Source organism: Choloepus didactylus, chromosome 12 (genome assembly GCF_015220235.1).
Source record: "Choloepus didactylus isolate mChoDid1 chromosome 12, mChoDid1.pri, whole genome shotgun sequence".
NCBI classification, from domain to species: domain Eukaryota; kingdom Metazoa; phylum Chordata; class Mammalia; order Pilosa; family Megalonychidae; genus Choloepus; species Choloepus didactylus.
In genome coordinates, this window is record NC_051318.1 from 17,841,025 (window position 1) to 17,858,488 (window position 17,464).

The 17,464-nt window shown below is 34.6% G+C and overlaps 1 protein-coding gene across 9 annotated transcripts in view; it reads left to right on the forward strand.

Annotated features, from left to right (window-relative positions):
• Positions 1 to 17,464, forward strand: part of ZDHHC20 (zinc finger DHHC-type palmitoyltransferase 20) — a 90,420-nt gene that overhangs the window by 57,523 nt on the left and 15,433 nt on the right. For 4 of the 9 annotated variants that reach the window (XM_037800360.1, XM_037800362.1, XM_037800358.1 and 1 more), the window contains exons 4-9: positions 2,078 to 2,198; positions 5,927 to 6,020; positions 7,159 to 7,191; positions 7,588 to 7,708; positions 13,037 to 13,169; positions 16,330 to 16,392. In XM_037800360.1, the coding sequence (XP_037656288.1) occupies positions 2,078 to 2,198; positions 5,927 to 6,020; positions 7,159 to 7,191; positions 7,588 to 7,708; positions 13,037 to 13,169; positions 16,330 to 16,392 (565 nt within the window). Of the gene's footprint in view, positions 1 to 2,077; positions 2,199 to 5,926; positions 6,021 to 7,158; positions 7,192 to 7,587; positions 7,709 to 13,036; positions 13,170 to 16,265; positions 16,393 to 17,464 lie in introns of all 9 variants that reach the window. The other 5 variants (XM_037800359.1, XM_037800356.1, XM_037800363.1 and 2 more) reach the window with 2 other exon arrangements.

The following is a 17,464-nucleotide window of genomic DNA, read 5'->3' on the forward strand; positions in this document are numbered from 1 at the left end:
CATGGTTTGAATTCTAATTCAGTATTTTTTAATGAAAAATAGATTTTAGTATTAATTTCATTGATCTATTTTATGATTTTTGTTCATTCCTCATCTAAATTCTGATGTCTCTTGAAATTTTCATTTGGTTTAAGCTTTCCATAATTGATAACCTTAGTTCTTAAAGAAAAATAATGATTTTAAGTAGAAATAGTAGGATCAGACTGAGTTCTGGAACACTACTGAGAGCTAGGAATAGTACAATCCTGGGAAATCTGTTTACATTTTACGAGGAGACTAAAATTTGATCAGAACATCTTCTATCCAAATGTATATTCAGTGTCATACCATGTGATTTTTATACTCTGTGGTGTAAGTTACAGAGCCAGTTTCTGCTTAATGTGAGGGAAGAACTTTCTGACAAGTTAAAATTCTTTCAAGATAGAATGGGCCATCTTGTGAAGCAGGAAAATTCTTTGTCTCCAAAGAATTCGAGAAGGGGTGGATCTGTCAGGAGTGTTGCAGTGAAGAGTGGGAATGTAGTAGGGAGGTTAAATAAGTGACCTCTGACATCTCTTCCAACTCCAAGATTGTGTGAATCTTTTCCAACTTCTCTCTGTCCTGTTTACTTGTTTTTGTTGCTTCTTGTCCCTTAAAAGTAATTGGGGATTTCTTTTTTTTTTTTTCTTTTAATTTTATTAGAGAAGTTTTGGGTTTACAGAACAATCATGCATAAAATACAGGAGTCCCGTACCCCACCCCACCATCAACACCTTGCATTGATGTGGAACATTCGTTACAGTTGAATTTGGGAATTTCTTGTGCCATCAGGATCTGATTGTGGGAGCCTAGCCTTTAGCTGGGTAATACAAATATATCCTCTTCTACTAACTAGAAGGATCAGGTTAGATTAACAGCCTGTAAACAACAAGAGCATTTATCAACGTTAACAGTATAGAGGAAAACATGCTAGGCTATTTTAATATCAGTACTGCCAGTAATTATGCAATCATGGAAATTCCCTAGCTTATTAGAACTCAGAGCTTCTTTCTGCCATGCCAAGCTTTGTTGGTAACACAATAGACTATATTGTTATGCTAATACTGTTATTGATAATGAGGCAGCAAGAGTATGTGAAGTTTTGGTATTTGATAGATGGCAGGTACTCCTTAAATATGAAAAATAAAATTCCAGGTTTGATTCCTTAGGCCTTTTCAAGCAGCACCATAAAGATAAATAGAAAGTGAGAAAAAGTATCATTAAAATAGGAAACATGATCAAGACCGAGTCTCAAGTCACTTTAGTTAAGGAAAAAATTCTGCAAAATGAAGACTAATAAAAACTTAAAGCTCCTGGTTACATGACATCAAGGCATGGCCCCGAGGGCCTGTGAGAAACCAGGATGACATAGGGAAAGAACAACCAAACAAGTACCTTTGTAGGGAGATGCTACTAACAGAAACTAGCCAGAGACAAGCCACCTGGTGGGAACAAACACTAAGAAATAGAAACTGCAAACAACTCCATAAAGGTGCTCTCCTGGAGAAAAGGAGACTGTGCTCCTTGACAATCCTTGATAATTCTGGAAAAGGTAATCCTGTTGGCTAGCTTTTTAAAAGCTAAAACAGAATAGTTAAAGAATGACCTGGTGACCTCATTGAGACATTTGGCCAGAAAATACTTGGATCACATGTCTGTGATTTATCCTTATTACCTAGAAGCATGTGAATCTTTAGACAGTCTTTCAAAAATTAAAAATTTCTTGACAGCTTTCAGACACCAGAGTTTTTGCTAATAACAAGTATATATTAAGGTTTTTTTGGTGGAGGAATTTAATTTTACTGTGCAGTGAAACAAAGATGCAAAAATATTTAGTCCGTGTGGAGAACAAATATTTTTAAATCTGTCACAGGTATGTAGTTTTTATTAAAATATGGTTGATTTAACATCTTAAAATTTAAGAAGTTTGAAGACAAGTTTTGTCTTAAAACAAAATATTTTTGGTTATTTATTTTGTTCAGGATAAAACTGCTTTTCTGAGCATGGTAGTAAATAATCATTGGATAAAAAAAGTTAATAGTTCTCTCTCCTTTTACAGTTCTACCTGTGCAGTGCTGAAAAGGAACGTTATGAAAAGGAATTCAGTCAAGAAAGACAGCAAGAAATTTTGAGACGAGCTGCAAGGGACTTACCTATTTATACCACATCAGCTTCAAGGAGTAAGAAAAACAAATCTTAAGCTTACCTCTCCAAAGGATTTTTAAAATTTGTTCATTTCTGCCATGATATAAGCATGGTTTAACTATTAAATGGATATGATTGCCATAAATAACATCTGCTCTTGTCTTCTGCATCTTCTGTGGTAGTTTAAATGTAGATGTTTAGCAAACCATCATTTGGAAATTCTGGTTTGAATTTGAATATTGTGTGTTATCAATGATTAATAAAATTTATACTTAATGTGCTGACTCAGAATGGACAGAAACAAAAGACAAAAAGGGGAAGGAAAGTGTTCAAGGTCATAGTACTAAAATTCAAAGAGCTAGGATTTGAATCAGGTGTGTCTAGCTCAAAGCTCTTGTTGTTTTCCACTGAGATACATTCCTATAACAGTAACTTCCTTTTCTCAGCTTATATTCTTATGATCCAGATGAGCCTGTGAGTAGCCAAGTGGCTAACATTAATTGGTTCAAATACCAGCTAACAGTTATTCTGTTCTAAGTGTTTTATGTGTATGAACTCATTGAAACTTCACTGTTGTCTGTATTTTACAGATGAGGAAACTGAGGCACAGAAAGGTTAAATAACTTGTTCAAAGTCATCCAGGTGTTATGTGCAAAAGCAGGGATTTAAATCCTGGTGCTCTGCTCTATGCTTCTGAACTCTGAGGAAACAAAGGAGGAACTTTACCTTTGTATAACGATGTATAAATTGTGTTTTAAGAAAATGCAAAGTTTTTACAAGATTTTAGAAGGGGATATTTAACCTACTTTAAAGGTTTTATGCACTTAATGCTGTACTTTTTGCATAACTATTATGATATATAGTATATGAAAATATGCACTGCAGTCAAACAGCCCAAGTCAAAGCCCAGCTTTTCCACTTACTAGTACGGAGCCCTTGGACAAGTCACTAAAGCCTTTAAGCCCTGGTTTCCTTGTTTTAAAATAAGGATAATAATATCTACCTCTCAGAGTTAGTGAAGTATTAAATGAGATGATATATGTAAGACACTTAGTGGTACACAAGAATAAATTTTCAGTGAAAGGTAGCTATCATCATTAATCTTAAATAATCCTTTTTTATATTTAATTATGGCAGGTCTAGTTTACAATAATTGTTAGCAGTTGTAATTCTGTAGATTAGGTGTTTTAACTTGAGGTCTAAGATTTTAGAGAATTTATGAACCCTTGAGATTATGTGCCAGATTTTGGGTATATATGTAGTTTGGGTATATGAAGTAGCCTTTTCATGGCAAAATCATCAAATCAGTACATGTGCCCCCAAAAGTTAAGAGCCACTGATGTAAAAACTTTACTATATTACTACTTTTCATTCATTATAATGGTTTTCCTCTAACCTGAGTAATGCCTATTGTCTACTGAGTGAGTAGCTTACACTAGAGAGCACATTACCCCTGATTATTTAATCCTTATAACAACACTGAGTGAGACAGGTCCTATGCTTGTCTGCATTTAGAGATGAAGTGAGGTTTTGTCACTTGCCCAGAGTCACCGAGTGGCCTTGTCTCCTGACTGCAGGCTGAGCCAGTGCTCTTGAGCACAATTTTATATGACGTTGCTGCTGTTTAAAGTTCCAGACTTTGGGGGCTTTTTCCTTTACTTCTTTTTTTCTTATTACAGAAGTAATACTCAATTCTTTTAAGAAAGTTAGAGAAATAAGGAATATAGAATGTGGATCATCATATAACAGAGATTATATAACAGAAATAACTGAGCTGCCGTCAGAACAAAGGGGATTGTGAATGAATGTGTTCTGGATGTTCTCCATAATGTCTGTTAATACATGTTCTCATTTTCCTGTTTTTTTCTCCTTCAACCATTTTCCCCATCACAGAGCCTGACTTTATTTTTCCTTATAAATAATAATGATAGTTATTATTTTCATAATGATAACTGCATTGTTGAGAATCTGATAGGTTCCAGGAGATTGATTTTTAATTCTCACAATAATCCTTTAAGCTTGTCATTATTTGCTTAACAGATGAGGAAACTGAGGCTTTTAGAAAGTTAAGTTCTGACCCAAGGTCACAAGGCCCTAAGTGGAAGAAACATTACCTGATGACAGAGTCCTGCTGTTGCCAGGACCATGCGCTGTCAGTGCTCCTCTACAAACTGACTTGGTTTCAGTGTCTCTGACATTTAGATTAAGCTGCATTTTCATCCTTTCTTTCATTCATATAGAGATTGCTGACCTTTTTCTTCTCCATTGTGCTCTTAAAGTCTTCTTTCCCCATGTAATACATTTCTTCCCTCTGCTTTCAGGTATATTTCAAAGTAATCTCTTAAAAACAACAGCAAAATCTTGGGTCTGATGCTGTTGTAACTACCATTCTATTTTTCTCTTCTTGTAAGTGGTCTGTACCCAGTGTCTCCTTTCCCTCCCAGCCTTCCAGGCAGCTTCCAGATGGCTAGTTTCCATTCTCCCTAAGCAAATTCAGTGGCTTTTGTCATTCTAACTTCTTAAGAAGCTTCTTTCTCTTTGTGCTTTGCTCTTCTTCTGGTTCTGTTTTTGTGTCCTTAAGTGATTCTTCTTCCTACTTTTTTTTTTTTTTCTTTTTTTTTTTAATGATATTCTATTTCTTAACATTCCACAAGGGTGCCTTGCCTCCTCTTTTGTACTGTTTCTTCATCTGGATTTTAATCATGCTGTTGTACTACTGCAGTGTTGTGATCAAGTGTACTGTGTTATCAAGTAATTTTTTCCTCAGTAGTTTTCAGGATGAGTTACCTTTTCTTTATATGAATTAGAATAGATTCAGGGATATTCATAAGAACACTCAGTTGCATTCCAAAGCCCTTCTTTGGGTATAAGGCAACAGGTACAGTTACAGCTGGCACACAAGGCTCCGTCTTCACAGAGCAGCTGGTAATCTTAACAGTACTATGGATATACATGATTCCTACTGTTTTAGAGGAAGAAAAGCTTCAAAGCACCTAGTAAATATCAAGGCTTCTTCACTCATCTTGATATGCGACCTTCGATTCAACATCTCTGGCTCTCACTAGAGAGCTCCATTCTTGTATTTCTAGCTTCCAAAGGCTAGCTGTACTTGAATGACCTTTTATCCAAACCTTCAAACTCAAAACAAAACTGGATTTACCAATTCAAAACTTAATAACTTAATAACATGAGAATGAATGTATGAATTCAGTTCTCCAGAAGCCTGCAATTATGAGAGCACCAAGACAACAGTAGCAGCATACATTAGAATTTAGTGGGAAGCGGAGTTCAGAGTTTGGTTTCAAATATGTATTCTCAACTTCGCTATTTGTCTTGGAGGGTGGAGTTGGGGGGTTGAAATGTTGCTTTTTTTTTTTTTTTTTTTTAATAAAGCTACTTTAGAATTTCAAAACCAAAACGCCATAGGGTGTTATAAAGTTTAGCTACATTCATTTTGATATTTTACTAAAGCATAGTGATATTATTAGGGAAAAAAAAACGCTCGACTTGAGACTTAATTAGTGCTGAGTTCTGCTGCTGAACTAGGGGTCTGACTTTGTACAGGTCATTTATTTGCTTTGGGTCTACTTTTTCAACCAAATCATTCATGAACTACATTTCTAAGTTTCTCTTTATATCTCTTGATATTTTGATTTGAAATGCTCTCCAGTGCATTTTGATATTTCTTAAATTATTAGTTGTTTATAAAAGAAATGAAAGCAAGTTATGGTCAAAATAGTTAAGCTTCTATATCCTTCAACAGCTTCCTTTTCCTTCTTCAATGTAGCCATCAGATATTGTGAAAAATGTCAGTTGATTAAACCTGATCGTACGCACCACTGCTCAGCATGTGACTTGTAAGTATTACTCGTTTGATCTCATTTAAACCTAACCTAGCATTGGAAGTTATTGATGGGAGAATGGAAGGGGAAGGAACATTCTTTATGCTTTATAGTTAACAAAAACATCCTTTTCCATTATTAGTTATGCAGAAGGAGCTAACAAAAATATTTATATAAGCTAGAATATACCTAAAAGTAATCTTTGGTAACACTTCCTGTACCAATTTACAAAATTTTCTTCAACTCTAAATATGCTTCCTATACTTATGCTTAATGTAACATTAATGAGTAAGTAGTAATAATCCCTTTGAAAAAGATAATTTTGTTTCTTGGATTAAAAGGACAATAATGACAATTTTGGTGTTTTATTATTAATGTTAATGTTAAAACTAACAAACCACAAAAGAAATTTTATTTTTTTTTTCAATTACTGTCTGCAACATTTTTCCCAGAAAAATTTGAAAGGATTTACTCCTTGTGTACAGGTGAGAAGGCATGTGTTGAAGGAAAGGTCCCTAGCTTGAGAATCCCAACTAATCCTTAATTGTTAATCAGTCAAGGTACTTAACCTTCTGGGTATTAGTTTATTCTTTTGTTATATTATTGAGATATCTGTGGTCTAAATTTATACAAATATAGAATACATATACTTGGGATGTATTTTTTTTCTGATTATAAAACTATAGTGGTGCTTATCTGTTAGTGAAATTTTCTAAATTATATGGGAAAATAACCATCAATGTTCATATTTTGACATACTTGCATTTAGTGTTTTATTTTTATGACCTGCACGTGTTTAAAATAACACAAAGATCATCTATATTGTATTTTATATCCCTCAGCCAATTTGTAATATGAGCTACCTAGTGTACCAAGTGCTGTGCACCAAATCTGTATGTGCAGATGTCACTGGATATGGGCCAAGGCATCTCTCTATGCTCTGCTGAACGCCCAGGGAAAAAATTGTTATCTGTTACCTACAAAAGTACTTATGGAAACACTAGAAATTATCTCTAACCTAATGTTTATTGGGTTGGATCTCTAAAATGTATTTGTGAAGGGAAAAATTTAAGTCAAATAAAAGAAAAATATGAGAAGTTAGAATTATGGGAATTTTTCTACATGAATTTTCTTATGCTTATTTCTTTCTTAGATGTATTCTTAAGATGGATCATCACTGTCCATGGTATGTATTAAAAATAGAGGAAATTGCATATGGAAGTTGAGAGGACGGAAGGAAAGAATTTAATGATTTAACTCAGTTTTTCTAAATTTTGAAGGTCAATGTTTCATTGATACTAACTTTGCTCTCTCTATATATAGTCATGTATGTGTCTGTATACATATTTATATAACATGTTTGTCTTTTAAAAATATATTCTTATGTTATTAACACAAATAATGATTTATTTAAGAATTAATGTTTAAATTCCAAGTAAATCTCATCAATTTTTCCTTATAGAATATATCAGAAACACACATACATAATTAAGACATTTCTCCCTTTTACTTCTCAAATGACCGTTTGCAAGTAATGATGATTTGTCTCATTTTTACAGTGTGGCTTTCTTTGTTCTTCTAGGGTGAATAATTGTGTGGGATTTTCTAATTACAAATTCTTCCTGCTGTTTTTATTGTATTCCCTATTATATTGCCTTTTCGTGACTACAACAGTTTTACAGTACTTTATAAAATTTTGGACGGTAAGCCTTTTTTTCTGTCTTCAAATAATATATTTGAGACTTATAAAGATGTTATAGACCTAAAGAATTACTTCATTCTTTATTGCAAGAAGATATGCTTTATTCTAATCTTAGTCGTTAGAATTTATAATAAATCAGAGGGTAGACAGGGCTATAATTTATCTTCATATGCACATGTTTATTTGTAAATAAATATATATGAAACAGGATTTAGGGAGCTTCTCTCTTAGTTATCCAAATTGTTTCAGCCACACTTTAATAATAGATACATCAGTTTTAGGGAAGTAATTGCTTTTCCTTGAATCAGTGAGACTTATTTCAGTTTCACAGTAACAAAAGTGAGAGCCCTAGCCCACCACTAAATCTGTTGCCTGTCTCTATAGATTTTTACAGCATTGTGTTTAAATCAAATGATTAAAATAGCTCAAATGTCCATCAATGGGGACTGGTTAAACTACGATATATCTATTACAAAGGAATGCTATGCAGCCTTAAGAATAGTGAGGAAGCTCTTTATGAGAAATGATGTGAAATAATTTTCAGGCTCTTGTTTTCATGTGATATAAGGTGCAAAAGAATACATATAGTGTGCTACTATTTCTATAAAAAATAATATACAAGTGTATATTTGTATATTATCTCTGAAAAATTGTGTAATTTTCTCTGGAAGAATGCATTAAAAGTGTTCTGATAGTGGTTGCCTCTGGGGAGGGCAATTGTGTAGTCAGGGAGACATGCTTTTTACAGTTATCCTTTGAATGTGTATACCATGCACAAATATTAATTTACTCAAAATAGGTAATATAGTTTTTTTTTAATTTTAATATGGAAGTATATACTTTAGAAAAAATACTACTAAAATTGTAAGTAATTGCTTCTTGGGAGTGGGACAGAGAACTGCTGTTTTACATTAATATCTTTTGGTACTATTTTATCTGTGCATTTTGACAAAATTTAAAAATAATTTTAAAATAAATGAAAACTTTCCATCCCTTCATTTAAACTCTTAAGTTTCAAGATATTATTCAAAACTGATTTTTTTCCCACCCCTCTTCTCTCTCCTTATTCTACCCCCTGCAGCCCCTTAACTGTAGGCACAGCTCTTGGCCTCTCCATTATTTGCTCTCATGTGTTTTGGGGTGACACCCTGTCCTCCTAGGACACACACCCACTGTTCTTAGTTCTTGCTCTGACACTTGCTAAGCCCCAGCCCCCAGTTTCTAGGTGTTAAGCCACTGGACACAATGAAGGCATCATAACAATCTACATGTCTAAAACCAGCCTCGTTTTTTCTCTCTACTGTTCCTGTTTATCTGATTTAATGGGAACAAAATCTATACAAATCTGTCAGTGGCCAGGCTAGAAAATTAATGGCATCTTTGAGTTATTGTTATTTCCTTAGGAAACTTAGGTCTAGAATCAGGGGTGGTATACTAGAAAATAAATGAGGGCTTTGTTTACACACAGACAGTACAAGCTTCACGTGAGCAGTTTGTCTCTGTTGTTCATTGATGCATCCCAGCACCTAAAATACTGCCTGGCACACAGTAGGCTTTCAGTAAATATTTGTTGAATGAAGGAATAACCATGATCAATATACTTATCCCTTAGATTCTTTGTTTCTTCATCTTTAAAATTTGGAGTAATACCTTCCTCATAGGATTGATAGGAAGATTAAATGTAATAGTATACACACGTGATACCTGGAAAGCATTTAGTAGAAGTTTTTGTTTCTGATTTTTTCCAATTCAGTGTGCCTCAAATAATTCCTGGTCTTAATATTACAGACCTGATTTCGGCCCTTCAAAACCTAATTTTCTCCGCCTTTTTTCTCAACCTTAAGTGTATTATCTCCCAATTTATAAGCAAAACATATTTTATTTTACTAATGTTTAAGAGCGTACACTTACCAGCTATTGGCATGTCTTTTTTGGGGGGAACTTCCTATTTGTGTTCTTTGCCCATTTTTTTCCTAGTTTTTATTTGTGTGTATTAAGAATTTTTGTTATATTAAAGATATTAATCTTTATCCTTCACCTTGGAGTAGATGAAGGTTTCTTAAATTTATTTTTTAAGAAATTTAATTTTTAAGATTTCTTAAATAGGATAGAGGAATCAATCAAAAACCCTGCACACATGGAGCTTACATTCTATTAAATGAAGGATCAATAAATCGGACTTCCTAAAATCAAGAACTTCTTTTTATCAGAAGGCGACTTTTAGAGTGAAAAGGCAGACTGAAAGGAGATATTTTGCACTAAATACATCTAATGAAGGACTCATATCCGGAATACATAAAGAACTCGTGATGATATTAATCCTTTTTTTGTCCTAGATTGCAAATATTTTTTCCATATTTCCTGTTTATATCTCCTAACCCTATTTTGTTTTGTTTTTATCAAATAAAAGTTTCACATTTTTAAAGCTAGCTGGGGTTTTTTTTCATTTATGATTTTTTTCTTTAGTCTGTTCACTGTAAATTTACACAAATATTCACTGTGTAAATTTACACAAATGTTTTCTTCTGATACTTTTGGTTTTGTTTTTAAATTTACATTTTTTATTTTGAAGGGCTTATTATTGTGGTAAAAATACTTTTACTCTTCCTAAAAACCCTGTGACGCGAGATATTATTCTAATTTTCAGAACTGGAAACAGAATGAAAAAGTTATATAACATATCCAAGGTCATGTACTTAATACTATAGGAAGCTAGAATTTAAATTTCAGTCTGTCTATTCCAGTATCTAGGGACTACCACCATAACTTGCTACTTATATTTGTAGTTGGGAAGAACCTAATTAAAGCCCCAAGTCATCAAGCGCAATTGCTTTAGAAGGATTTTCATTATGATTTCATTAGATTTTAAATGTTTGGGTATTTAAAACCAGGGGGTGATGCTAGCACTTACAGTGCCTTTGTTCATGTTAAAAAAAGAACACCCTACCTCTGTGTTACCACTGCCTCATGAATTGGGGCTTCTGTTGTCCCCCTTAACTGGGCACCTTTTTCAGTTTAGTACCTACTTAACCAGACTCAGTGTCCCTATTTAAAAGAAAAGGATTCAGTGCCAAGAGAATGAAGTACAAATTATAGAATTTCATATTTTGTTTCTCAGAAACTTCAGCATTGTTGTAATTGTGTGTAATGATATATTAATCAAAGGATAACTATTCTTTAACGTTTTTAGATTTATTATGAGTAAAGAAACACTGGTAAACTTAAATCTACAGTTTTCTTCATTTGTTCAACAAATATTTATTGAGCACCTACTGTGTAATTGGCAGTGTCTAGGCACTTGGGATATATCAGCAAATGAGAGTCCTGTTTTTGTAGAGCCTACTTTTGAGCAGGGAGAGATAAATAATAAATAAGTAAATTATATTGTATGTTACAAAGCAAATGCTATTAAAAAAAAGAGAGAAGGGTAGGGGGGTTGGCAAGTGTGTGGGGGCAGATATAGCAGGGGCATGTTGCAGTGTTCAAGGGAGTGATCAGGGTAGACTTCAGTAAGGTGAGATTGGAGCAAAAACTTGAAGATGGTGAGGGAGTTAGTGAAATCTGGGAGAAGAGCACTTCCGGCAGAGAACATCTCAACTTCAGAGCAGAAGCCCAAAGGCAGGCAAGTCCCTGGCACAGTTGAGTAGCAGCAAGGAGACTTGTGTGGCTGGAGCAGAATGAACAGGGGAGACTAGTGAGAGGCCCAAGAGGTGGCCACACAGCATCGGGTTTTGGAGATTGTTGTAAGGACTTTGGCTTTTCCTCCAAGTGAAATAGGGAGCTATGGGGGGTTTCTGAGTAGAGGACTGACATGATCTGACTTAAAAGGTTAGCTCTGATTGCTGAGTTGAGAATGGATTGTAGAGGAAAAGTGAAAACAAAGTCTTATTTATATGTTAGAAGACTGTTGGAGTAATCCCACCTTGAACCAAGGTGGTAGCAATAAAGATGGTAAGAAACAGTGATATCTAGTTTTGGAAACTATTAATCAGAAGTTTAAAAGAAAAATCTGCTTGCTAAAAATTTTATTTTTATTCTTTCCCAGACACACATCTCAGTTTTAAAAACTGAGTGGAAAAGTATGTATTTAAAGGGTACCTGAAATATGCTTGAAAGAGCTTAATGTTATTGTCTATTTTCTTTTTCATATTCTTTGAGAAAGTATTTTAGATGGCGTTTAGAGAGGAACAGCTCAGTGTTTCTTCAAAACACAATTTATAAATCTAGTGTTTTGAATAACTTTGAATAAAATTTGGTTTCTTAATACATTGTCTCTGTTTGCACAAGCTTTGCCGCAGGAAATCTGCAGAGAGTTGTCCAAAGGTAAAATACATTATTGCCCTGGCATTCTTTTGTGACATTTCTGGTGACTATGTATAATAGTAATTTGCTTCACAAAGATGGGAGATATAAAAAATCTATTGTTGTGTTTAAAAAGTATTGCATTTACTCTGGGAGAGAAAAGAAAAAATGTCAGAATAATCTAATGCTTTCTTTTCACCTGTAAAGACTTTTTAAATCAAGCTGTACGGCCTCATGTTCTTATGGTGTAGGTGATTTGGCTATTCAGTTTTATTGACTGATTGTATTTATTTTTATGGTTTTATTTTAAGAGCTAACACTTAAAGGCTTTGTCCTCCAACTGTTAATAGATACTAATTTCTTTTAAGGTTAAGACTTTGCTTCTTTTGAAATGCACATAGCCACAGAAGAGATGACAGAATAAACAAACTGTTTTCATTCAGTAGTACCTTATGGTAAATTTCTCAAAATTGCACTTACCTACAAAGGCTCTTTAGAAATGTGTCAAAAGGAGAACAAGGTAGTAATTAAAGAAGCATTAGGGCACAGGGGCACCTTTGCAGTGATGTTCAGAAAATTGAGATTAGAAAAGCACAGAAATATGTATATCACAATTAGTTTCTGGTTAGCGCCATATATAATAAAAATAAGCCCAATACGTTGGCACAGATGAGTGAAAACTCTCATATATACTGAATGTTGACAAAAGCTCTTAAACATGCATAAAATGCAAAGAAAATTGTTGGCTGTAAGTATCCATCTTTTTCTTTCATTACTGAAAGTATTGCTAAAATGCTTTACAGCAGTTTTTAAAATGACTCTGTCTGACCTCTTATGTAATCAGGCTCCCTTGATAATACCAATTCTCTGCTTTAACAGTTACTGCTTTTGGATATATCTAATTTCATTATTCTTCATATCTGCCAAATTTTTTGGTGGATTCAGTAATCTTTGGGAAGAACTAAACGATAAGAGTGTATTTTAGAGATTGACTTTATCCTCAAAATTAATTTTTTTCTTTCCTCAGAATGAATTGTCAGATACACGTGCAAAATTCCACGTACTTTTTCTTTTCTTTGTGTCTGCAATGTTCTTCATCAGCGTCCTGTCACTTTTCAGCTATCACTGCTGGCTGGTTGGAAAAAATCGAACAACAATAGGTTAGTAGGTTAAAATAAATGATAACTATTTAGGAAAGTGAGCACAAATGAATATAAAATCTAGAGAAGGACAGTTTTCTCACTGAATATTTCTCTCATTTTAAAATCCTTAATTTTATGTTATCTATTTAGCTAAAACATCAACATTATATTTCAAATATGTACTTTGCTTTTTTCCTCAGTTTGATTACACAGTTGACCAGCCTGTGGTACATGACGGAAGCTAAGCATTAGTGCCTTTGACGTGTTCATTCATTCCCATCTTTGTGTCAGTTGTCAGTGAAATTTTGGTGTTGTATCACTGGTATCAGCCTTTATTTTCTTTTTTGCTCATTTTTAAAATAAAAATTTAAGGAAGAAGCAGTAAGGTATTCAAATAATTGGACAAACAGTTCCTGTACAAAGGTCGTGGCATTGCTCAAACTGAACCATTGGCATGCTATCAGCACCACTGTCCTATAATTGAAATTTTAATGTATTGGCTAATGTATGAAGATACAAATTAGGGATTTGTCACTGTAATGTTTTTAAGAAAGCTAAAGCCCACCTGCCATCTGCCAGGGGTTTGGAAGATGCAGTTTTTAATACAGAAAGATGAAAACCTCTTGGGCAAACTTTAAAATACATTCATATTTGGATAATTTTAATCTTAATTTGTTACTAAGGCATGTAAATTATGATGGGCTTCCAATCTAAGGGTTTCTCTGCTCTTTCTTGCCCAGCTCACCCTTTCACTGTTGAACACTCTTCCAATTCCATTGTGCCTTCATCTCTTCTCAGTGTAAATTAACTTCCTTGTATCTATTAACTAATTTTTTATCCTTTTCACAGAATACCCTACCATCTCTTTACCTTTAATCAGAGATTATAATAAAGGCAGCCTATGTGCTGCCTATAAGGTGATCAGCCCCTTAGACCTCCCACAAAATTTGAAATCTGAGAGATTTCACATGAAAAACTTGATTTCCTCTTTCCAAAATGGGTAATTCTGGTAATGATTGGCCTGTTTCCCCTTGTGGCATTAGTAACTTGGAGCTAAGTAGTAGTCAGCTGCTTTAAATGGGGCTTGGAATACTTTAATTTGCCACAGTTTCCACCAAGCCTGCTTTATTTGTTTCTTGCCCAACCCCTGCAGTATTTGAGAAACGGGCATCTCTTGGGAAATAATATTTTTCAAGCTTTTTTGCCAGTGACCGCAGTAAGAACCACATTTTATATTGTGATTTAGTATATGCTCACAAATGTAGAAAACTATATAAATAAAATAAGCAAAAATTTCACAAAACAGCATTAACCTCTACTATGCATTGTACTCTGGTATTTATTGTTTTAGTTTTTTAAAAAGAAATGCTGGTTGCAAGACAATAAATTGACTTTACAGCCTATAATGGGATTTTGCCCCACACTTTGAAAAAATACTGCCCTAATACTTCACTTCCTTAACAGCATCATCCCCCCTACTCCTGGTCTTCACTAGTTCTCCACTGCTCTTCTGTCCTTTGAGGGTTAGTTTATTCTGCTGTGTCACCTCTCCTGCTTCATAATTGTCGCCTACCAACCTTGAGATCATTTCCCCACATTTACAGAGAAAACCTAGTTTCTATATTCTCACTCAGACCCATCATCCCAGACGGACAAGCTGGTCACTGATTCTGGCAGCCTTTACCTTCCCTCTATTTCAATAAAGGATTCCCCTAATCACACATTGGGCCTTTTAATCACTTGGAACTGAAGACCCTCTGAAATCTTAAACTTGAATGTTCTATTTTCTGACCACAATCTTCTGCACTTTAAGCCCTCCCTTTTCTTGCTTTTTTAATATCGCTGAGTCCTTCATTCTCTAACACTTTTCTCCCAAGTTTTTATTTAATTTTCATTTCTTACCATTTTCAATTCTAGATCCTATGAAAATTACTTAAGCATTCTTGATGGCACCCTCAACTCTTCTGTCCCTAGGCTTTCTCCCACAAGCTATGATTTGATTCAGTCCAGCCATCCACTTTCTCTAACTGTTCAGGAGGACTATTAAAAGTTTGTGAAGGAAATCTCACTTGCATGGAGCTTGTTACAACTACAGGTTTCATGTCTCTGATCTCATTTAGACTCTTAACTTTACTTGGCAGTCATGCTCCATGTTTCTGATCAGATTCCTCACGTATTACCCATAGTACTTATTCCAGATTTTCACCATTCTCCCTAATCTATTTACCCACTTTGTGAGTCCTTCCTCTTAGAAAAACTAGAAACAATCACAAGTAAACTCTCATCTTCCTAAATTTATAACCCCCCACAAACATTTCTACTTTTATAGTCATCACTGTCACCCTCCGTCTAACTTCTGAGGAAAAGTGGTCTTTCTTGGTCTCTAAAGTTATTCTTTAGAACTGTCCTAGATGTCTTCCATCAATTTTTACCTTTCTGTATCAACGGTCTCTTCTAATGCCCTGACTTCTTATCCTTAGCTTATAAAACATGCTGAAATGCATTCTCTTTTTTAAAAGAGAAAGATAACCTTCCTTGCAAAATCTGTATCTTTCTCTAGTCCCCTCTCTACTTCCCTTAACAACCAACCTTGAAATAATATCTATAATCACCATCTGGTTTCTCACCTTTTATTCATAGTTCAAGCTCATGCTCAAGTGTCACTTTCTCAGTATTTTACCTTTCCTTACCAATAACCCCAATACACACATATACTCCTATCCAGACAAAGTTCTATTCTTTTATCTCTGTGATCTCAGTGTACTTTGACTATTCTTAAACTTATTGCACTGTATTTTTTTAGAATATCTTAAAAAAAAAAAAGAAAACCCAAGTAAGATGTTACATTGAACACACTTTACTAGATTTTCAATAATATTAGACGACTATTTTGACAGTCATTTTATAAGGTTGATGAAATATTCAGAGGTGATATATTTTCCCAAATAAGTTTCAGAAATTTATCTTTTAATTGCTACAAATATATTGTTTTGTGGAAATTGTTTTTATAATTTCTGATATCAAGATGTAAAGCAAGGAAACCGATAACTTTCCATCTCTCCTCTGACTCTGAAATAGATTAACTGGTTTACTTGCGATTTTTTTTACTAATAGAATCATTCCGTGCACCCACATTTTCATATGGACCTGATGGAAATGGTTTCTCTCTTGGATACAGTAAAAATTGGAGACAAGTCTTTGGTGATGAAAAGAAATATTGGCTACTTCCAGTATTTTCAAGGTAATTTATTTATGAGTTCAGTTTTCAAAAATTATGGTATGTCTTTCTCTCTCTGATGAAGTGCCTTAAGATTGAGACTGTAATATACAATGAAGTTCCTATTGGCCTTGATCAAATGTTAAATATATTTTATTCCTTTACATTCGTTATTAACTTGGGTAAAGGAGAATATGAGTATATGTTTAAATAGAAAGTAGAAAAAAGATGATTCATAAAAAAGTAAGAATTATTCTTTTTCCTTCAAAATGAAAATAAGAGGCGGGGCAAGATGGCGGACTGGTGAGCTGTATGTTTTAGTTACTCCTCCAGGAAAGTAGGTAGAAAGCCAGGAACTGCGTGGACTGGACACCACAGAGCAATCTGACTTTGGGCACACTTCATACAACACTCATGAAAACGTGGAACTGCTGAGATCAGCGAAATCTGTAAGTTTTTGTGGCCAGGGGACCCACGCCCCTCCCTGCCAGGCTCAGTCCCGTGGGAGGAGGGGCTGTCAGCTCCGGGAAGGAGAAGGGAGAACTGCAGTGGCAGCCCTTATCGGAAACTCATTCTACTGATCCAAACTCCAACCATAGATAGACTGAGACCAGACACCAGAGAATCTGAGAGCAGCCAGCCCAGCAGAAAGGAGACAGGCATAGAAAAAAACAGCACGAAAAACTCCAAAATAAAAGCGGAGGATTTTTGGAGTTCTGGTGAACATAGAAAGGGGAAGGGCAGAGCTCAGGCCCTGAGGCTCATATGCAGATCCCGAAGAAAAGCTGATCTCTCTGCCCTGTGGACCTTTCCTTAATGGCCCTAATTGCTTTGTCTCTTAGCATTTCAATAACCCATTAGATCTCTGAGGAGGGCCTTTTTTTTTTAATCCTTTTTTCTTTTTCTAAAACAATTACTTTAAGAAACCCAATACAGAAAGCTTCAAAGACTTGCAATTTGGGCAGGTCAAGACAAGAGCAGAACTAAGAGAGCTCTGAGACAAAAGGCAATAATCCAGTGGCTGAGAAAATTCACTAAACACCACAACTTCCCAAGAAAAGGGGGGTGTCTGCTCACAGCCATCATCCTGGTGGAC